This window comes from Schistocerca cancellata, chromosome 9 (genome assembly GCF_023864275.1).
Source record: "Schistocerca cancellata isolate TAMUIC-IGC-003103 chromosome 9, iqSchCanc2.1, whole genome shotgun sequence".
NCBI lineage: Eukaryota > Metazoa > Arthropoda > Insecta > Orthoptera > Acrididae > Schistocerca > Schistocerca cancellata.
Window position 1 is genome coordinate 151808680 of NC_064634.1, and position 23879 is coordinate 151832558.

Sequence of the window (23879 nt, forward strand, 5' to 3'; positions counted from 1 at the left end):
ATCTATGAAGTATTTAAGCATTCTAATATACTGAACTTATTAAATATTTTCCAGTTTACTGTGTTCATTCCATGTTCTAACGCTGGTGTTGAGAGGGCATTTTCACTTTGTGGAAACGGCTGACTGATTCAAGAAATAGATTGAGGGCTGAACACGTAAAGGCGAAACTGGAATTAAACTTTAACTTTCAGTAAAGTTGTGAAGATTTTTATAACTACGCATTGGGGAATAAAAAAAACGCTCAAATGTGGCAAACCGCAAGACAAGTACTCCTTCAAAAAGAAAAACTAATTGATTGAGCAAAGTTCTGTATTTACTGGTTTGTATTAAAATTTTTATGATGATTATTTTGTGAAAGCCAAGATTTATTTTTGTTTCAAATTATAAATAAAACTGATAAAAATCGTTACAATTGTTTTTCTCTCGTTTCTGTACATTTCGAAGTAGGTCCAGCTTTTTTTTGTTTTTTTTTTTTTTTTGTCAGGTCCCGCATATAAATTTCTGGTTTGCTTCGTATCCGTGAATAATAGTTGATGACTCAAACTGTGACCAACTACCACGATTTTTCATTAACACCAAAAATTAATGTAGAGCAATGAAAAATGTATTCCGCTAACTTACTCTTCGACGCAATGTGCCGCAGAGAGGACGGCGGACTTGGAGATGAGCGATGCACCGCAAATCGATGAGTAGTCAGACACCATCAGCGCCTGGTACGGGATTTCGCCGGGCTGCACCTTTTTCCCTCCGACGATGCGCGAATCAGACAACGCACCTTTCAAACAGATAGTGGGATGTCACGTACCGTGATACTACAACTACCAAACATGCACTCTCAAATCGCAATATTAAGATGTATGACTGTGGTTTGATAAGTATCGTAAAAAAAGCAAGGAAAAATGTTTGTTTCGTAAGCACATCACCTTATTTCCCGACACTGACTCCTTTAAAGTATATACAGTTGGTCCAGCGATCTTCCAGCTCTTTCATCCCACTTCAAAAATACGTTCTGTCGAAATCTGTAAAATACTCGTTGACTATGGCTATCACTTCCTCTTCTGATGAAAATCTCTTACCACCGCACCAAAGTTTCAAGTTAAGGAATAGGAATAAGTCACTTCGGGCTATGTCTGGTGAACAGGGTGGACGAGGAACCATTTCAGAGCTCATTTCATGTACTCTTACCATCGTTATTGTTAGTGTGTGGGATAGTGCAGTAACCTGGTGAACGAGCACTTTTTGCGTGCCAACCTTGGTCTGTTTTCAGCCAACGCAAGTTTCAAACTTTTTAAGTAATTCTGATAGGAAAAGTGAACTAGAAGTGTTATTAACAACATATAACTTAGTGCTCAATTTACCTACACGTATAGCTCAAGACAGTAGCACTCTAACAGATAATTCATTTGTACAGAAAGAGAATGTAAAACGAACACATGCTTTCCCTGTGGTAAATCGATTGTCAGACCATGATGCACAATTGATTAACTTACAAAACCTAACAGGATGACACTTCAGAAACCATTAAGTAAAAGTGTGAGGATGCTCAGCCCAGTATCTACAGAGCACTTCAGAGAAAGTTTAAGAAATCTTAAATGGGGAAGTGTATATAATGAGCCAAATGCTAATAATAAATGTAGCATACTTCTTGATAAATTTATATCCCTTTTTTGGCATTGTTTCCCAAAGAAAATTACGAAATGCAACACCACTTACTTTTCAAAGAAACCTTGGGTTACTACAGGTATTAAAGAGCCTTCAGAAAGAAAAAGAAAGCTGTATGAGACAGCAAGAACTAGTAAATATCCAGAAGTTGTATTACACTATAAAAATTATTTTAACACTCTGAGAAAATTTTTAAGGAAATCAAGAAATACGTATGTTAGAGAAGAAATTAACAACTCCAGCAATAAAATCAAATCAATATGAAATTCTGTTAGAAGGGAGACAGGAAATGTAACCGCTGTGGTAGGCAGTATTACTATTAAAGAGAATGAGACAATCATAACCAACAGTACACAAGTAGCTAACGTATTTAACAACCATTTCTTAAGTGTAGGAGAAAAAATTGGTGAGAATAGTTCAAATGAAAAAGCCAGGCAGTACATGGAAGAGTCGGTTTTGAAATTTTTTTGTCAGTTTATGTTTCACCTGACAACCTCTTGTGAAATAAGTAAAATTATTAAATCTTTGAAAACTAAATGTTCTGTTGTAGTAAATGACATCTCTAATAAGATATTGAAACAACAGCTGATGTTCTGAGTCACATATGTAATGCGTCAGTAACTCAAGGTATTGTCCCAGACAAGTTAAATATACCATTGTCAGGCCTCTCTACAAAAAGAGGGACACCACATATGTCAATAATTATTGGCCAGTATCCTTGCTTACACCATTCTGAAAAATCTTCAAGAAAATAATATACTGAAGAGTGGTTAGCCATCTTAACAGTACTGGAATCACAGTTCGAATTTCAAAGATGCTGTTCCACTGAGACAGAAATATCCAATTTCACTGTCCACATAATAGAGTCTTTACATAGGAAAATGTCACCAATAGGAATCTTCGGTGACTTGTCCAAAGCATTTGACTGTGTGAACCACGACATTATGTTACAGAAATTACAATTCTATGATATAAATGGGATAGCATATGGATGGTTTAAGTCGTACCTACAGAACAGGAAACAAAATGTTTCTTTATATGGGTCACGTGATTTAAATAAGTTTGCCACTTCATCTAACTGAGGTAAAATTACATTAGTTGTTATGCAGGGTTCAATCATGGATCCCTTTCTATTCTTGATATACGTGAACGACCTCCCTTCTTATCTGAAACAAGAAGCTGAACTGACACTGTTTGCTGATGATAAAAGCATCATTATTAATCCACTAAAAGAAACTCCAATTGAAAACGATACAAATAAGGTCTTTGGAAAAGTCATTAATTGGTTTTCTGCAAATGGGCTTGCTCTAAACTTTGGAAAAACACAGTACATCCAATTTTCTGCTGGAAAAATACAGTTCCTTCAATAAATATAACACACCAACAGAAGTCAGTAGACCAGGTAGAGAACACTAAGTTTTTGGGTGTACATATTGATGAGAATCGTAATTGGAAAATTCATATTTTCGATCTTCTAATGCGATTAGGTTCAGAAACTTTCGCAATCAAAATAATTTCCAATTTTGACGATATATAAATTAGTAAGCTAACATACTTTGCATACTTTTACTCTCTGATATAATACAGAATAATATTTTGGGGTAACTCAACACTTACACAAAAAGTATTCACTGCTCAAAAGAAAGTGGTTAAAATAATGTGTGGGTTTCATAGTCGAACATCTTGCAGGCATATTTTTAAAAGATTGGGAATACTTACAACAGCCTCAGAGTACATTTACTCACTAATGAAATTTGTTATCAACAACATGGACCAGTTTAAAAACAACAGAAACATTCATGATTATAATACCAGAAAAAAGAAAGACTTACACTATCCTTTACTCAACCTGTCTTTGGCCCAGAAAGAGGCAAAATATGTTGCTATAAAAATTTTTGACAAATTACCAGACGAAATAAAATGTCTGACAGAATGCAGTAATAGCTTCCAAAATAAATTGAAATCATATCCCCTTGACAACTCCTTCTATACCATAGATGAATTCTTGAATAGGAATAAATAAATCTATTAATATAGAATATGCATGTTGTGCCATTTAAGGGAATGGGGTAAATAATATAAATATTAATCTTTAACACTGTACTGTAATATATATATATATATATATATATATATATATATATATATATATATATATATATATATATATATATATATATATTAAAAAATCTTGTATCACATGTGCATTTCTTGTGCACTTGACACTTTCCACATCATAACTGCTTCCATAGCGTGCGATTGATCAATGGAACACGCAACCAACTAACTAAGTAACTACCTAACTACAACAATGAAGCACTATAGGATCCGGTTATGGTTCTCCCTTTTTCCAAGTAATCTATGAGGATTATTTCTTAGGAATCCCAAGAAACAGCGCCATCACCTCAGCAGCTGACAAAATGGTCTTTGCTTTCTTCTGTGAACTGTCACCGACATTTGCCCGTTGCTTTGACTACCATTTGGACTCTGGCCCAATGTGCTGAAACTTTGTACCGGACTCACTTTTGCTCCACTTTGAACAATCACGGCAACCACCTCGCACACAGACCCTACATAGAAAATTATTCATGAAGGATTTTACACTCTCGCTCAGTTGAGATGCCTATAGTCTCAGCAGTTTCACGAATTTTTATTCCGCGGTCTCGCATTTCCGTATCGTGGATTTTGTCAACCGTTTCCTTTGTGGTGACCTCAACTGGACGGCGGGAGCGCACTTCGTCTTGGGTACTTGACCCACCACTTTCCAGGACGATGCAGAGTCCGCGTGAACTTCATCCAGTTCTGCTTTGATTTGCGCTGTAGTCCAACCCTTCCAATGCAAATGTTTAATAACCGCACGAAAATCGGTTTCCTCCATTTCAACGACAGACGGCTGTCAATCACGAACTTTACGCTTTATATTGTTGAAATTCCTTAAACGATCCTCGGAATAAACATGTTTATCAACCATGTAGGGGGAACAAAAATGTTCCATTCTTCAGAGAAAATTTACCAGACTTGTGAAACCATCCTGTTGTTGTATTTTCGGATGATGGAAGGAAACTCATTCAATAATTTGTTTTTCGTTTACGATATTGTAAGAAGAATTGCGACTTATCAGCACTGCTATTCAACTTGTACGTCGAAGAGGCTATATATTATATGTGTTGCTCCACTTTTCACTTTTGAAACGTTCCTTTCGTCCGCTCCTCGAAGCTTCCGTAGCTTCGCGCGAAATTACACTCGCGGCAGCGGCGTGAACACACGTATTCTTGGTGAAGTGCGCCGCGCCGAGCACATTATACAGCGTGCTGTTCAACGGATTTAATTGGAAACGTTCATTGGCTGACTCAGTAATTCTCTGTATTGCTACACATTCAAAATAATTTTCAGTTAGGATCATCAGCCTCACGAACTCCTAAGTGTCAAACGTTAAAAGCTCTGTAGCTGCCTAACTACTTCTAGGTAAGATTCCGTGACCCGACCACTGCACTGAAATATATTCAGCGATAAAACACTGAACAGAAAGAAATCGCAACAGCAAATAATTAATGTAGATTAATGAAATGTAGGGAGTACTTTTGTCTAGGTAACATATTTAAGTGATTAACATTCCAGGATCACAGGTTAATATAAGCCCCAGATAAGTCATAGCAAGTGTGAAATGCTGGTACATTAACAACCGATGTAGCCACCAGAATGTTGAACGCAATCATGCAAATTAGCATGCGTTGTGTTTGACAGGAGCCGGATGTCAATTTGTTGGATAGAGTCCCATGCCTGTTGCAGTTGGTCAGTCGATATAGGTACGGTTAATGCTATTTGTGCATGACGTTGGAGATATCATCAGATAATGTCCAATATGTGCTCGATTGGAGATATATCCAAGGCAACTTTTCGACACTCTGTAGAGCATGTTGGGTTACAACAGAACTATGTGGGAGGAAAGGGGGGGGGGCGTTTTCGCGTTGGACAACACTCACTGAGATGCTGTTCGTGACTGACAGCACAACTGGTCGAATCACCACACCGACGAACAGATCTGAAGATATGGTGTGTAGGATAACAGCAAGAGGGCTCCTACTGTCATACGAAATCGCTCTCCAGTTCGTAGCTGCAGGTGTAAGCCTAGTGTGTCTAGCACGCAGACGGTTGGCTGCAAACCCTCAACTGGCCTACTCCTAACCAAAAATAGCCATCACTGGCACGCAGACAGAATCTACTTTCATCAGAATACGCAAGAGATCTCCACCCTGCCCTCCACTGAGCTCTCGTTTGATACCACTAAGGTCGCAAATGGTGGTGGTTTGAGAGCAGTGGAATGCACTTTACAGAACTGTCCTTGAAGTAATCGACTTGCAACAGTTCGTTGTAGTACTGTGGCCCAGCTGATGGTGCAGTCACGTAGAGTGACTGCATTCCTACCAAGTCTTTTTGCAGCATCGCAGAAGGAATATCGAGATCCTCATAGTCCTCTTACATGACCTCTTTCAAACTCACTGAGTTGTTGATAACGGCGCCTAGTTTCCCTAATGGCATTCTGGACAGCTGATCACGTCCTATCTCAAAGGTAAATCGTTGCCCACGGTTGTTAAAGCGTGTATTCAAAGCAAACTTTACTTGCATCCCCTGGTGGTGCTCCTAGCAAATTTTAATAAACGTCATCTTTCAGATGTAGAAACTCGCCTGTCACGTTTATGTCGCACAGCTCCTTCTTGGTGTTGATATTTTTTTCTGTCATTGTAGTTCAATACAATGTATTCAACTGGTCACTATCAACTACTGCCAATAATCACAACAATACGACTAAAAGTCAATAGGAAAAGAAGCACAAGACAAATTTCCGTGGAAACAAATTGATACCAGTGGTATGAATTAAAGCTAGCCAAACGCCACACTTTTATCCAACACCACTGCCAGTAAGCTAATGTCTCCGCCCTCTGTTCAGATACGATTTTTACCGAACACGTCCACCCTCACTAATCCGCAACACACGCAGAGAAAAACATTGGAATGGTTAAGCAGAATTCGATGCCCGCGCACGGGAATGCTTTACATGCTTCCCGCAGCGGGAAGGTAATTTCGTTGGTCATGAAGGGTCGATAACTTTAGATTTCCGAAATGTCCGCTCCAGAGGGCCACATCATCCGATGAGGCCTGCCAGCCCACTCCTCGCCTTCGCGAGCTCCACATGCGCTGCACGAATAACTTTAACTTACAGGTCTTCTAGCCAGTCAGAATGAGGACCAGGATGTAGGCTTTCTCACTCCTCATTTCTTCCGTGAATCGTTCGCTAATGCTCCCTCTAAAACCCTCTGCAACCTCGGGTTCTTTCAGTTCATCCAGGTCCCATCTCTTTCAGTTTCTGCCTTTTTATAGCTTCTTCAGTTTTAACCCGCTTTTTCATTACCAATAAATTGTGGTCAGAGTCCACATCTGCCCTTGGGAATGTCTTACAGTTTAAAATCTCGTTCCTAAATCTCTAACAATAATGTAATCAATCAGAAACCTACCAGTGTCTCCAGGTCTCTTACACGTATACAACCTTCTCTCATGATTTTTAAATGTACTGCTAGCTATGATTAAAGTTTGCTCTGTGCAAAATTGTACCAGGCGGCTTCGTCTTTGGTCCATAGAGCGCCTGTACTTCACGGCTAATTTGTAGGCAGCTTAGGATTTTTCCCAAGAAGAATCGTACTGCTGTCCCACATTCATCAACTTTGGAGTCCGCTTGAGGTGCTGCGCCATTTCATTCTGACAATCTGATGCAACTGTTATTCTTGCCACAGCATGACTGTGCCTGCTGCACACTTCTGGCTATGTACCGCTCTTGTTGCGCGATGGCCATAGAGTGCGACAGCGTTTATCTTGATTTTTGAAGTCACTAAGTATGTTACTCCTTCTGCTATTTTATACTGAAAATTTAAAAAAAAAAGAAAAAATTAGTTCCTTCTTTCTGTGAAACAAAGACATATTTGGCACTTAATGTACCGCACGAATGTGACACTCCAGAGAACCATCGACGTCTAAGTGGTGCAGCTGATAATGTCTTACCACTATCGATAGTAGTATCCCTCAGAACACGTAAGAGTACGTTTATTATAACGGGAAAGAAATTCCTAACGAATTCCTGACAATAACGATTTTGACGCCATCGCCAGAGTTTCGGCGTTACTTAATTAAAGCAACTACAGTGCAGCAAGTTGTGGGGCAAGTGGGCAGGCATAGATGCGGTGCTATGTAATTTCACAAGCGAGCCAGTTAGTACACCTCAGGGCGGCAGGATTAGCCCGCCCAGTCGTGGCGCCGTCGCAGAAAGCCCCTGCCAGCTGGTATTAATTCCACAACACCCGTAATCAGGGATGCTCAATCCGCCGATCCCGATCGACCGGTCGATCGGCATGGTTTTATGAGTCGACCTTTGAAATCCTTTGTCAGAAATCTGTTTAAATGATTTTTTTTTTTTTTTTTTTTTTTACCATGAGCTTCTCGCGTGGTATTTATAGGCGGTAAAACTCACAACATTGTCTCTGCCTTTAACACTCGCGCCAAGCAACAGTCTTCCCTTCTGCATGAGGTTACTACTCGCGAATCGTAATTTGATGCATTGTGACCAGGGGTTGTGGTGACCGGGGAGAGATCTCAGGGTTCGCTGCAGGCTGTGGTGCGGTGTGCGGTGCGGGGGGCGAACAAGCTCCGTCCCCAGTGGGCAATACAAATCTGGCTGCGGGATTTAAAAAAAAAAAAATGTTCAAATGTGTGTGAAATCTTATGGGACTCAACTACTAAGGTCATCAGTCCCTAAGCTTACATACTACTTAACGTAAATTAGCCTAAGGACAAACACACACACCCATGCCCGAGGGAGGACTCGAACCTCCGCCGGGACCAGCCGCCTGAGACCGCTCGGCTAATCCCGCGCGGCTTGCGAGGTTCAGCGAAACAACAACGTGCACTGCGGAGGTAATGATAAGTTAAACGCTTTGTGTGCTATCGAAACTCAGATTTCTGTTTGTATTGACATGTCAAAAAACCACCTCATCACTCGTTTTCGAAACAATTCAGATAAAAACAGCGCAACGATACACACCACACCGACAGCACAGCTCCGCGATAACGCAGTCAATACCGGCGAATAGGCGCTAATAACCGAGTCATTGAGCGCCGGTGCCTCCAAATACACACACACACACACATACACACACACACACACACACACAGGCGAATCGAAACCACTACTGTACGATGTCTCACCACAGCTGTCGAGTGCTATCGATCAGGACCTGGGCGTCTACGTGCTAAGTAATAGTTCTCACTCAGTAGGAGTGCAGCTAAACACGGAAGACATTCCACTTTCACAGTGAACTTTACGAACAGCTTTCTGTTGCAATGCATAAACGTAAGTTTATATGTTTTATGTGTAATGCTACTTTAGTCATATCTAAAATTGGAAATACTGAACCCCATTTGCAACAACCTGCAAAGACTTCGAATTGCAAGCCGCTGTTGATAGTGATCAACAAATACCTTTGGACGAAGAACCTGCAAAGCAGTAAACGGCCAATGTGAGAGCACTAAACACAGGGTTTGAAAACGGACTTTCACCTTTAAAGGCATTGGTACTTTTTCTAGCATTCGTAACTCAACCTTTCCAAAGAGTCGATGTGGAAGATATTTCAAGTAAAATGAGTACTCTTTCCACTTGCACTGAGACTGAACCTGAAGAGGAAATTATTCGATTTCCAAATGGCATTTCCTGCAAGTCAGAATACAATGAAGATAACTTTCGGAAATTAATGAGTGGGAAAACCTAATGTAACACTTTAAACACGGCATCCTATGTTTTACCGTTTTTTGAATCAACTTATCAATGTGAGGTAGTGTTTGCAACGATGAACATATTGAAATCTAAGCGTAGAAATAAACGACTGATGTCCATCTTTCAGGCTCTGTAAGGTTGGCCCCGACAAATTATTCACCAAACTATAATAAACTTGGCAATGATATGTAAAGCCAAGTATCTCCCAAATATTTTTCAACATTTATGATGGTGTATATTTTAATTTATTCACGCGTGTGAAATCTACATTTCTAAATGGACTAAATTCCATGTAGGAGATCTCAAATCGAAAAAGGATGATCGTCCCTGCTGTAAGGTAATCTGTTTTCTGTGTGTTCCAGACTTACTTATCAGCTAAATATAATTTTATTTTTAGGATTAGTTCATGTTTTCGTTTATTTTCTGCATTACTACGGCTTCCAGCTCTCATTCAGTATGTCAGCGTTGGATTCAAATTTTCTGGACTTTGTAGGGAAACATTTTACCAGCGTGTGAGGGGCTTGGTGTGGGGAAGGGAAGTGCCATTGAGGTGCAAGTTGGTGCTATACAAGACTTTCTTCACACCCATACTAATTTACGGCTCAGAGACTTGGACTATGACTAGAAGAGAGGAGTGTAGGATACAATCCAGTGAAATGAAGTTTCTGACAAGTATGCTAGGGAAGACGAGGAGAGACAGAGTGAAAAATGAAGATGTTAGGAAGGAAATTGGAGTGGAGTAATTGATTAAGAAAAATGAAAAAAAAATAGATTAAAATGGTCTGGGCATGTGAAGAGGATGAGAGAGGGAAGAATACGAAGAAGAATGATGGAGTTCAAGACTGACGGCAAAAGGCCAAGAGGAAGACCGAGAACAAGATGGATTGATACAATAAACATGGGTTTAAGAGGGAGAAACCTGCTACGACCCAAATTGCCAAATTGTGGAAGAATAATGGTGGAAAGACCGAGGAAAGTGGCGCAGTACCATTGATACCCCAACCTGACCAGATGTTGGATAGAGAGGAAAGGAAGATGATGAACTAAAAGAATTGAAAGTAGCTACGAAAATGATATCGAAGATGAAAATAGCCCTTGTTACAACAGAGAACACGAAATTACTTCAGAAAAAAGCCCTGATCCGTGAACTAGACAATGAAGAGTGAAATGAAAACAGATAGGAGGCAAATATAGGTATAAGTAGTCCTCTACTGAACCTTGTAGAAGTGTGAGAACACCAGCCCGCAACTTGGCAATGGAAGTTCGTACACTGAATGCCCCTAGAAGCAGACTGGGAGACTAGTGCAGTCCACGGGAACCGTGCGACTGTTCGTTTGGCACAGATGTGTTAGAAGAAATTGTAATTCATACTAATGTGAAAATATCTTTACAGCGATCAAAATTTCCTGATTAGCAGCGCATGGAACTATGAGACGAAAATGTTATGAACTTAGAGCACTATTTGGATTATTACATTTTAGTGTCACTTCCAAATCTAGTCATGGAAATTTACAGTTTATGTTTGCAGCAGGCGGCACCGGAAAAGATATTTTCTGTGCTGATATTGCTTCACTGCCTAAGATTTGATGATGTGACCAGCAGGGACAACAGAAAGGAAAATACCCTGCAGCAACGATTTTTGTATTTTTAGATGAGTGGTTCACAATCCTCAGCAATGTTATAGCATACGTTCCCGTGTGTGTGTGTGTGTGTGTGTGTGTGTGTGTGTGTGTGCATGAAATGCTAGTTGTTTTTCGTGGGAGATGCATATCTATGGTTTATATGGCTTGTAAACCAGAGACATAAGGGCTCAAAATAATTTCTTTAGCTGATGATCAAACAAAGTACCTTCTGATTGCCTATTTATACATAGGAAAAGACAGTGATGGCGTTGACTTAACACCAGAAGGAAAGAAATTTCAGAAACTTATTCAATCTGTCCTGAAACTAGGGCAGCCCATTTACGGTACATACTGTAACATTACAGGTAACAATTACTTTGACTCTGTTGAATTAGTTTCCGAATTGAAACTTATTTTGCTATACTGAGAAAGAAATAAAAAGAAAATAACTCCTGTATTCCTGGAGTCTAAAGAGGCATGTGGAAGGTTCATCACTTTACGGCTTCACTAATTACAGAACATTTATTTCTTATGTCCCTACAAAAGGAAAAGCTTTCATGTTAATTTCCGGTATGCATTAGTCAAAAAGAGAACATCTCAAAACAAGAAAACCAAACCAGAAATAATTTCCTTTCAAAATAGCACAAAAATTGTAGTAGATCCTCTTGACGACAGCACAAGCAGAGCACCACGCAGATGGACTCTTGCTTTTTTTATGCAGTTTTGAACATATCGGCATGCCGGAGTGGCCGAGCGGTTCTAGGCGCTTCAGGCTGGAACCGCGAAACCGCTACGGTCGCAGGTTCGAATCCTGCCTCGAGCATGGATGTGTGTGGTGTCCTTAGGTTAGTTAGGTTTAAGTAGGGGGACTGATGACCACAGATGTTGAGTCCCATAGTGCTCAGAGCCATTTTTTTTAACATATCGGAGGTAGCTTTTATGAAACACAAACATCTTGCATGAAGTACATACCTATTTCCCGACCTGAGTGCATCAAAGTACAACCTAGATAGAGCACTGAATCCTACCTCAAAGCAAGACTGATCAATGACAGACTACCAAATGAATTAAGAATAACGATTTCACAAATTTTGACAAAACTTCTCCGAAAATAACAAATATCCATTTGAGATTCACAAAAGAGATGATGCACTACGTGTGCCCCTCTCTAGCTAGAAAAATACCAGTCAATATTGTACCTACTACAGTCCTCCACTTAGCCATACCTGTCTTTTAGTGATGTTTAAAGTGTGTGAATAGTAGAACTTCCACATTTGTGAAAATTTGTGTATGAATTCATACGCGAAGTTCATTCATAATTTCAATGTGTGAATATTGAACATCTGTAAAAAGTTGTGCATCAATTGATATATGAAATTCATTCATTCTATCTCACATTTTGTATCTTCATCTTGCAGCGATATATTAAAGTTTTATGTTATTTGTAATACACTAAACTAGTTTGAATTTTTATGTTTCACTTTTTGTTATGCAAGGTTACATAAACTAGCTACCCTATTGTGACCTAATTTCAGGTTTTTATGTCAACATATTGTTTGCATTCTAAAATATGTAAACATGACATTTGTGAATAAATATTTGTGATGAAAGTAAAGCAAATAACTTTTCATGGTTAACACAAAACGGTATTCTTTTGAACCCAAAGACACTATTTATGATACAAAGAATCCATAGCTCCATGCGAGGGTTAACTGTTACAGTTAACTCCAAGCTTTGGCACTTGTTTCTCCATATACTAATACTGCATTTCATTCACATCTACATTTACATCTACATCTACATGATTACTCTGCAATTCACATTTAAATGCTTGCCAGAGGGTTCATCGAAACACAATCGTACTATCTCTCTACCATTCCACTCCCGAACAGCGCACGGGAAAAACGAACACCTAAACCTTTCTGTTCGAGCTCTGATTTCTCTCATTTTATTTTGATGATCATTCTTACCTATGTAGGTTGGGCTCAACAAAACATTTTCGCATTCGGAAGAGAAAGTTGGTGACTGAAATTTCGTAAATAGATCTCGCCGTGACGAAAAACGTGTTTACTTTAATGACTTCCATCCCAACTCGCGTTTCATATCTGCCACTCTCTCCCCCTATTACGTGATAATACAAAAAGAGCTGCCCTTTTTTGCACCCTTTAGATGTCCTCCGCCAATCCCACCTGGTAATGATCCCACACCGCGCAGCAATATTCTAACAGAGGACGAACGAGTGTAGTGTAAGCTGTCTCTTTAGTGGACTTGTTGCATCTTCTAAGTGTCCTGCCAATGAAACGCAACCTTTGGCTCGCCTTCCCTACAATATTATCTATATGGTCTTTCCAACTGAAATTGTTCGTAATTTTAACGTCCAGGTACTTAGTTGATTTAACAGCCTTGATAATTGTACTACTTATCGAGTAATCGAGTTCCAACGGATTTCTTTTGGAACTCATGTGGATCACCTCACACTTTTCGTTATTTAGCGTCAACTGTCATCTGCCACACCATACAGCAATCTTTTCTAAATCGCTTTGCAACTGATACTGGTCTTCGGATGACCTTACTAGACGGTAAATTACAGCATCATCTGCGAACCACCTAAGAGAACTGCTTAGATGGTCACGCAGGTCATTTATATAGATCAAGAACATCAGAGGTCCCAGGACGCTTCCCTGGGGAACACCTGATATCACTTCAATTTTACACGATGATTTGCCGTCTATTACTACGAACTGCGACCTTCCTGACAGGAAATCACGAATCCAGTTGCACAACTGAGGCGATACCCCATAGGCCCGCAGCTTGGTTAGTAGTCGCTTGTGAGGAACAGTGTCAAAAGCTTTCCGGAAATCTGGAAATACGGAATCAACTTGAGATCCCCTGTCGATAGCGGCCATTACTTCGTGCGAATAAAGAGCTAGCTGCGTTGCACAAGAACGATGTTTTCTGAAGCCATGCTGATTAGGTATCAATAGATCGTTCCCTTCGAGGTGGTTCATAATGTTTGAATACAGTATATGCTCCAAAACCCTACTGCAAACCGACGTCAATGATATAGGTCTGTAGTTCGATGGATTACTCCTACTACCCTCCTTAAACACTGGTGCGACCTGCGCAATTTTTCAATCTGTAGGTACAGATCTATCGGTGAGCGAGCGGTTGTACACTCCTGGAAATGGAAAAAAGAACACATTGACACCGGTGTGTCAGACCCACCATACTTGCTCCGGACACTGCGAGAGGGCTGTACAAGCAATGATCACACGCACGGCACAGCGGACACACCAGGAACCGCGGTGTTGGCCGTCGAATGGCGCTAGCTGCGCAGCATTTGTGCACCGCCGCCGTCAGTGTCAGCCAGTTTGCCGTGGCATACGGAGCTCCATCGCAGTCTTCAACACTGGTAGCATGCCGCGACAGCGTGGACGTGAACCGTATGTGCAGTTGACGGACTTTGAGCGAGGGCGTATAGTGGGCATGCGGGAGGCCGGGTGGACGTACCGCCGAATTGCTCAACACGTGGGGCGTGAGGTCTCCACAGTACATCGATGTTGTCGCCAGTGGTCGGCGGAAGGTGCACGCGCCCGTCGACCTGGGACCGGACCGCAGCGACGCACGGATGCACGCCAAGACCGTAGGATCCTACGCAGTGCCGTAGGGGACCGCACCGCCACTTCCCAGCAAATTAGGGATACTATTGCTCCTGGGGTATCGGCGAGGACCATTCGCAACCGTCTCCATGAAGCTGGGCTACGGTCCAGCACACCGTTAGGCCGTCTTCCGCTCACGCCCCAACAGCATGCAGCCCGCCTCCAGTGGTGTCGCGACAGGCGTGAATGGAGGGACGAATGGAGACGTGTCGTCTTCAGCGAGGAGAGTCGCTTCTGCCTCGGTGCCAATGATGGTCGTATGCGTGTTTGGCGCCGTGCAGGTGAGCGCCACAATCAGGACTGCATACGACCGAGGCACACAGGGCCAACACCCGGCATCATGGTGTGGGGAGCGATCTCCTACACTGGCCGTACACCACTGGTGATCGTCGAGGGGACACTGAATAGTGCACGGTACATCCAAACCGTCATCGAACCCATCGTTCTACCATTCCTAGACCGGCAAGGGAACTTGCTGTTCCAACAGGACAATGCACGTCCGCATGTATCCCGTGCCACCCAACGTGCTCTAGAAGGTGTAAGTCAACTATCCTGGCCATCAAGATCTCCGGATCTGTCCCCCATTGAGCATGTTTGGGACTGGATGAAGCGTCGTCTCACGCGGTCTGCACGTCCAGCACGAACGCTGGTCCAACTGAGGCGCCAGGTGGAAATGGCATGGCAAGCCGTTCCACAGGACTACATGCAGCATCTCTACGATCGTCTCCATGGGAGAATAGCAGCCTGCATTGCTGCGAAAGGTGGATATACACTGTACTAGTGCCGACATTGTGCATGCTCTGTTGCCTGTGTCTATGCGCCTGTGGCTCTGTCAGTGTGATCATGTGATGTATCTGACCCCAGGAATGTGTCAATAAAGTTTCCCCTTCCTGGGACAGTGAATTCACGGTGTTCTTATTTCAATTTCCAGGAGTGTATATTATTGCTAAGTAGGGAGCTATTGTATTACAGAAGTTCTAAGTTTTTCAGCTTTGTTTTTATTTAGTTCGCTAGTCTCGCCAATAGAGAAATCGAAGTTTATTTCAGACAACAATTAACACCATCGTTATACTTGGAAAAAAACATGATGAGACAGTGTTGCATTGACAATAATTAATTCACAATCGATTTTGGTTACAGACCAACTTCACAGTGCTGTATATACAAACAAAGCAAAACAAAAAACCTAACTAAAACAAAAAAACAATGACCACTGAAATAAAATGCAATGTCCAAATAAATACAAAAGTTTGAGATACTTACAATTCTCTCTCTCTCTCTTTCCCATCTTTTCCGGTGACAAAATCACATTACAATGTCTTTAGACAGGAATGAATAATATGGTGTATCTCGCATACAAATACGATCCAAGGTATCTCAAAGGTCGGGAGGAGGGAGGAGTAACAACAGTCCTCTCATTATACCTAAGACTATTTTGCATGTTGTATAATTTGGTTTCGTGTTTTAAACAATCACGATGTGATGTTATGACTTCTGATTCTTTTGTCAGACTAGATCTACAGTGTCTACTTATCTACATGTACTACATCTGTTGAGCACTGTTACCTGTATGAGTGTAGGTTCCGTAACTTGAGATAAAAAGCTTTGAGGTTTGCCGACGACATCGTAACTCTGTCAGAGACAGAAAAGGACCTGAAAGAGCAGTTGCACGGAATGGACAGCTTCTTGAAAGGAGAGTATAAGATGCACATAAACAAAAGCAAAACGAGGGTAATGGAATATGGTCTAATAAAATCCGGTGACGCTACGGGAATTATTTTAGGAAATGAGAAACTTAAAGTAGTCGATGAGTTTTGCTATTTGGGGAGAAAAATAACTGATGATAGTCGAAGTAGAGAGGATATAAAATGTAGATTGACTATGGCAAGGGGTGCGTTTCTGAAAAAGAAAAATTTGTTGACATACAGTATAGATTTAAATGTCAGGAAGTCATTTCTGAAAGTATTTGTGTGGAGTGTATCCACTTATGAAAGTGAAAAATGGACGACAAATAGTTTAGAGAACAAGACAATAGAAGCTTTTGAAACGTGGTGCTACAGAAGAATGCTGAAGATTAGATGGGTAGATCACGTAGGTATTGAGGAGTTACGGAATAGGGCTGGAGTGAAGACGAATTTGGTACAACTTGACTAGAAGAAGGGACTGGTTGGTAGGACACATCCTAGGGCATCGAGGGATCACCAATTTAGTACTGGAGGGAAGCGTGGAGGGTAAAAATCGTAGAGGGAGACCAAGAGATGAATACACCAAGCAGATTCAGAAAGATGTAGGTTGAAGTAGTTATTCGGAGATGACGAGGCTCGCACAGGATAGAGCAGCATGGAGAGCTGAATCAAACCAGTCTCTGGACTGAAGATCACAACAACCACAATTTTGGATGCTTTCTCATCTGTGGCATATAATAGTATAGGTACATAAGGAGACATGGTATACATAGCTTATTCGTTTTTCTGAATGATTTTGATTTGTTATACTTCACTGCAAGAATGTATAGGGACTTATGCGTTTATTTTCGATGCAGGTGTCTATATGTAAGTATTTTATGTCTTAATATAGAAGTTTAGTTCTGTTCATTAAACTCATGACGCATTCGAAATGTAATTCAGTTTCAAGTAGGCGATGTTTTTATGTTACTTGGCTGTATTTGGGCATTTGATATTGGCTGCAGTGTTTGTGCGTGCAGGGAAGAAAATAATGTTACGTATTTATATAAAATCTTCGTGTTCATCATAGCAATTTTTCACTGTCTTTTACTTCTTAAGTTACAACATTATGTTGCTTCCTTTTTTGTATTTGTATTGTCTTTGGCCGTATGAGTTTTGGCTTTGCTTTGTGACCTATTTGTTCACACTTGTTTGCTCGACTGCTAGTATTTCACTTGTTGTTGACTGAGCCATTGGTATAGTACTGAATACCTGTGTTAAATGTTTCTTACGCTTCTAGATTGACCAAGTTATTCATTCATATCTAAAGACATCATGAATCTCAAGTGATGTTGTCACTATAAAAAGAATTTTTCGTAAGTATCTGAAGCTTTGGAATGCGTTATTCATTGGAAATTGTATTTTGTTTCGACGTTTGTAGCTTTCTCTTTTGTTTTGTTTGTATGTATAGCACTGGGAGGACAGTCTATGACCGAAACCGATTGTGAATAAATAATTTACGAAACAGCACTGTCTCATCATCCGTTTTTCCCGACAACAGAGAAGTGTTGTTTGAAAATACATTCACTTGCACTCGAGACCGAGGTATTGGAATCTCATCCTCAGGGCCCTTCTAGATGGGGCAAGGCTGTGTTATTTGGTACCTCAAGGGTGCAACAGTGATTTCACTTTTCTTAAATGGCATCAGGTTTGCATTTGATTTTAGAAATTATTTATTGGACAATTTCAGTTTCAGCCGTTGGATCATTATCTAGTGGTGCTGCAAAGGATTTTGCTTCAGCACACGTCACACTTTAAAATTCTTTGACGTGTATACAGAGTGTTACAGAAAGGTACGGCTCAACTTTCAGGAAACATTCCTCACACACAAATAAAGAAAAGATGTTATGAGGACATGTGTCCGGAAACGTTTAATTTCCATGCTAGAGGTCATTTTAGTTTCGTTCCACCTACGCTCAATGGAGCACATTATCATGATTTCATACGGGATACTCTACCTGTGCTGCTAGAACATGTTCCTTTACAAGTACGACACAACATGTGGTTGATGCACGATGGAGCTCCTGCACATTTCAGTCGAAGTGTTCGTACGCTTCTCAACAACAGATTCGGTGACCGATGGATTGGTAGAGGCGGACCAATTCCATGGCCTCCACGCTCTCCTGACCTCAACCCTCTTGACTTTCATTTACGGGAGCATTTGAAAGCTCTTGTCTACGCAATCCCGGTACCAAATGTAGAGACTCTTCGTGCTCGTATTGTGGACGGCTGTGATACAATACGTCATTCTCCAGGGCTGCATCAGCGCATCAGGGATTCCATGCGACGGAGGGTGGATGCATGTATCCTCGCTAACGGAGGACATTTTGAACATTTCCTGTAACAAAGTGTTTGACGTCACGCTGGTATGTTCTGTTGCTGTGTGTTTCCATTCCATGATTAATGTGATTTGAAGAGAAGTAATAAAATGAGCTCTAATATGGAAAGTAAGCGTTTCCGGACACATGTGCACATGACATATTTTCTTTCTTTGTGTGTGACGAATGTTTCCTGAAAATTTGGCCGTACCTTTTGGTAACACCTTGTATATGTAATCGGCAAAACAAAACCCTTGATTTCACTTGCTGACAGTGGATTTGAATTGGTGTTGATAATAGACGATAAGAGCCCAATCATATAACGAACATAACCACCTTAAAATAATCCTTAATGGATGAAGATGATGCTATTAATCAAATTAAACAGGCAAATCACGGCGTTACCAGGCAAAGGTACCATCTGTTTCTGCATCGGTGGCTATATATCTTCCTACTTTCAACTGTCAATAGGAAACAACAGCAAAATTAGTTATAACGCAAAACATATTGTATATAAGGTTAGAAATTGATTGCAAAGGGAACTCATTTATCATGCAAATAGAGCAATCTGAAAAACATAGGTCTCTCACTGGAACTAGCGACTGCTGCAACATCATCGGGGCACTTGTAGTTGGTGCAGCCCCCAGGAGTTCCATCAGAGGCGCACCAGCAGATGTTACACTTTCTCATGAAGGGCCGTCCCGGTTTGCAGCTTCTATCTACAGAAGGTCAAAAAACACAATTATTAATCACACACAAGCTACGTGCAGTTACTTTGTTTTAATGTGTTTTTTCTGTGCTACTTTATAAGATAGATATTTATTTATGTGTACACTTTATGTAAAAATTATGTATAAGGTTTGTAAGGAATGGTTATATCAAAAGTTCTATGGCTTGTATTTGCACTGGTTTCATTTCAAAATGTGTGACTTTCCTAAGGGACCAAGCTGCTGAGGTCATCGGTCCCAAGACTTATACATTACTTACACTAACTTAGACTAACTTATGCTAAGAACAACACACACACCCATGCCCCAGGGAGAACCCGAACCTCCGGCAGGAGGGGCCGCGCAATCCGTGACATGGAGCCTCAAACCGCGCGGCCATTCCACGCGACGGTTTCATTTCAGGAGTTAGACAAACTTAGGAAATACTGCTTTAAAAAGGTCTTATTCCACCTACATAGGAATTTGTAGGAAAAACATGAGTCGCACAGGTTTCGTTTGATTTTTCACCAAGTCTGAACATCCAGTATTTGTAATTAAAAGTATCATGAAATTTTAATTAATATTTAGCAATACTGTTAGTAATATTCATTCACAAAAGTTTTCTCATATAACCTAGTGACAATAGTTTGCCTTTGACGTTGTGAAGTTCGTAATTAACGTGAAACTAGACTAAAAACATAAAAAAACAGATACTAAATGCATTACACAAACAATTATGACCTATTCCAATACTTCATGGTCCTTCTTATCATCATTTTAACAAAGCACATTCTTTGACTTGAAGTCAGATAAAACCGTCCACCACTTCAGGCATGATATCTACAAGTTCTGTTTAGTCTCTGTGTTTCAAGATTGATATTTGCTTTCCAAATACATATGTGAGCACTAGGAATTAACAAACTGTGAGGAAATGACAAATTGTGTTATCCCTCGGCGTGACTTGTAAAAAGTAGTGGCCTCCCAAGACCTCAATAAGAAGACTTTAAACCGCAGTTTTAGTAAACATGTTGAAATCTTCATCACTGTAAACTTTCTAAAATTTATATTGTTACCATGTATAGAAACTTGTGGTTTAGTTGTGTGTCAGCTAACACTATAAAAGGTTCTGAAATCCCGCATATTCATTTTACAGACTATAAAAGATTCAGCCAACCTTGCTTGCTACAGCCTACCAGATGAGAAAATCTACCTCCGATTACAAAGTACTACTACGCAGCTCATGTAGACACTAAAGTATATAACAGCTGAGCAGCGCACAGGCACCAAATTATGTTTTGTGCTTTGGGACCATATGAAATCGAATATCAGAGAAATCAGGGAAACAGTTTTTTTTTTTATGTTGGTGGTATATACATTATAGGTCTCCGGCACAGATAAACCTGGTTTGATAAATATTTGTAGGCCATATGCACACATGTTACAATCTCATAATCAAAGACGGTTTCCTTTAGGCCCTTATCGTTTTCGGGGTCTCAAATTTGCTTTTAAATTCAAACGGGACAATAACGGACGTAAGGGCTGTTAGCCCCTTACTGTACATTTTCGTACGTCTGTGAAATCAAAATATGCTGCTGGATGTCATCCTGCTTCACGCCAGGCGTTGTAATGTTCTTGTATAGTCCTTGGTATGTTCTCCACAATGTGATAGGCACTACGATGTTCGAGTCTGACACTGTGTTCGATGGCAGGCATCGTGAGGGCATCCTGTGCTTGAGGACATATCTCGAGACTGTAAGATTGGGCAAAATGTAGGAGGACCCTGTGCCGATATTGCACAGCACCAAAATTACCCACTGTTGTGAAGAAAACTGGCCGTTATCTGCACATGATTCCTGGCCACAACATGACTGCCTCACTTCCTTGTTGAACCCATGAGGTTCCATACTTGATCCATACACTGTTAGCTGACCACCTCCATACAATTCCAGGATCATCAGGCAAAAGTCGATTCCTTCAATCATCAGTGAACAAAACTTTGTAATTTCTGGGTTTAATTTTTAAACTTCCTGCACAGAAATTTCTTTTCTTCATGTTACTACACTGCTGGAACAAAAATTAGTATAACTGGAAAAACGACGTCGATATTGATCCAATGACTACATATGCTATCTGGGAGATAGTAGATGCACTGGCAATGTTCTCAGCGTTGTCTTTCAATAGATACTGTAGTGGCATAGCTACCAGGGAACCATCTGTATCTACCTTTCAATAGGGTGTGCTCGCATTCAGAAGGTTCCATGTGGTGCAAACTTGCAAGGTAAGCAGGCAATCATGACCCGGAGACGCACTCGTGCTTCTTATAGGCAACTGAGTGATTTTGAAAGGGCTCAAATTGTGGCCTTGCCGAGAATTCGCACACAAGTAGGACGTACTGCGTCAGTTGTGCAACGATATGGGTATCAGTGATCATGTGAACAATTTCACACGCGCAGAGGAGATTCTGGACGTCCACGCAGCACAAACGCCCGCCAGGTTATCAGTATTGTACGGGCAGTAGTGGCAGTTCATGTACCTACAACACATACACTGAAGAGCCAAAGAAACTCGTATTTTTAATGGCATCCGTCCATCCTTTAGGGATGATGGTGTAGCATGCTTGGTTCAGAGTCTGCAGCGTCTGCTGTGGCTAAAAAGTCCCACTCGAGGGTGGCAGTCCCTATTGCAGTTTCGACATGTGAAATTTGAGGGACTTCGAACAGAAGCCGCTCTGTCTCTTCGCCTTGTCCTCTTCCTGATTTTTTCCTGTGTGCGTTCGTCCTCTGAGAGCTTGACGTCGTTGCGCACAGTTACTCGCCACTTGACACGGTCATCTGCAATGCTTTCCCAGTGACTTGGATTGATTCTGGTCTTGGTCAGGTCTCTCTTGCAGACATCCTTGAAACGAAGGTGCGGTCGTCCCACTGGCCTCACACCCTCCTGAAGTTCTCCGTACAGCAATTGTTTCGGTATCCGTTCAGGTTCCATGCGCCTGACATGTCCCAACCATCTTAGACGTCGATGACTCAGGAGTGCAAAGATGCTGGTTGTGCTTGCACGATGAAAGACTTCGGTGTTGGGCACTCTATCTCTCCATGAGATCTGAAGTATCTTCCGGAGACAGTGGAGATGGAAGTTGTTGAGTCGAGATTCATGCCTAGAAAGAGTTGTCATGTCTCACAGCTATAGAGAAGGGTGCTTATAACACAAGCGTTGTAGACTTTTAATTTAGTTTTTGTGGTAAGCAGTCCGTTGTTCCATACTCTGTTTTTCAATCTAGCCATGACAGATAATGCCTTTGCGATTCTGTTAGTAATTTCAGTGTCTATGGACAAGTTGCTACTTATTGTGGGTCCCAAGTACCTAAAGTCATCCACTACCTGGAGAGGATTGCCATCAATGCTGATGGATGGAAGGTTGGTAGTGCTCTGCGCCATGATCTTAGTCTTTTGAAGGCTGATGGGTAGACCAAATTTTTCACAGGCATTTGATAATTTGTTTATTATATACTGCAGCTCATCTTCTGTGTTCGCTACTAGAGCTGCATCGTCCGCATATAACAACTCACGGATAACAACTGTATTTACTTTGGTCTTGGCCTTGAGGCGAGCAATGTTGAAAAGATTTCCATCAGACCTCGTATGTAGATACACTCCCTCCTCAGTCTTCAAAGGCAAATCTGAGCAGAAGGGAAAAGAAAATCCCAAATAATGTAGGAGCTAACACACACCCCTGTTTCACACCGCTATTAACAGGGAATGCTTTTGATGTTTTACCGTTGAAGCAGATTCTTGCTTGTGTTTTCACATGGAAAGAGACAATTATCTGTAGTAGTTTAGGTGGGCATCCAATCTTCTGCAACAGTTTGAAAAGCCCCTTTCTGCTCACTAAATCAAACGCTTTAACAAGGTCAATGAAAGCACTATAAAATAGCCTCTGCTGCTCACGACATTTCTCTTGTAGCTGTCTTAAGGAGAAGATCATATATACGGTTGATCGGCCGGGCCTGGAGCCACAATGCGATTCTGGGTAGATTCTGGAAGCTAAGATTTGTAATCGCATTAGGATGACTCTTGCATAAGCTTTCCTGGCTACACTTAGTAATGAAATGCCTCGGTAATTGTTACAGTCACTTCTGTTCCCTTTCTGTTTATATAGAGTAACTATCTTCGAATTTCGCATACTCATCGGGACATAACCTTCTACCCAGCTGGTTGTGATAAGCGAATATAAATATTTGAGAAGAACATAACCTGCCATTGCAGCAGTACGAACCGATCTAACAACTGCTCCAGACACTTGTCTTTTGTAGGCGTAGCCGACCACAGCGCCGTATTCTGCCTGTTTACATACCTTTGTATTTGAACAAGC

The 23879-nt window shown here is 41.1% G+C and overlaps 1 protein-coding gene across 1 annotated transcript in view; it reads right to left on the reverse strand.

Moving 5' to 3' along the window:
• LOC126101247 (brachyurin-like) overlaps positions 1 to 23879 on the reverse strand; it is a 182028-nt gene that overhangs the window by 141415 nt on the left and 16734 nt on the right. The window contains exons 2-3 of the mRNA XM_049911934.1: positions 19395 to 19523; positions 622 to 775 (exon numbers count right to left, since the gene is read on the reverse strand). Of these exons, the coding sequence (XP_049767891.1) occupies positions 622 to 775; positions 19395 to 19523 (283 nt within the window). The remainder of the gene's footprint in view (positions 1 to 621; positions 776 to 19394; positions 19524 to 23879) is intronic.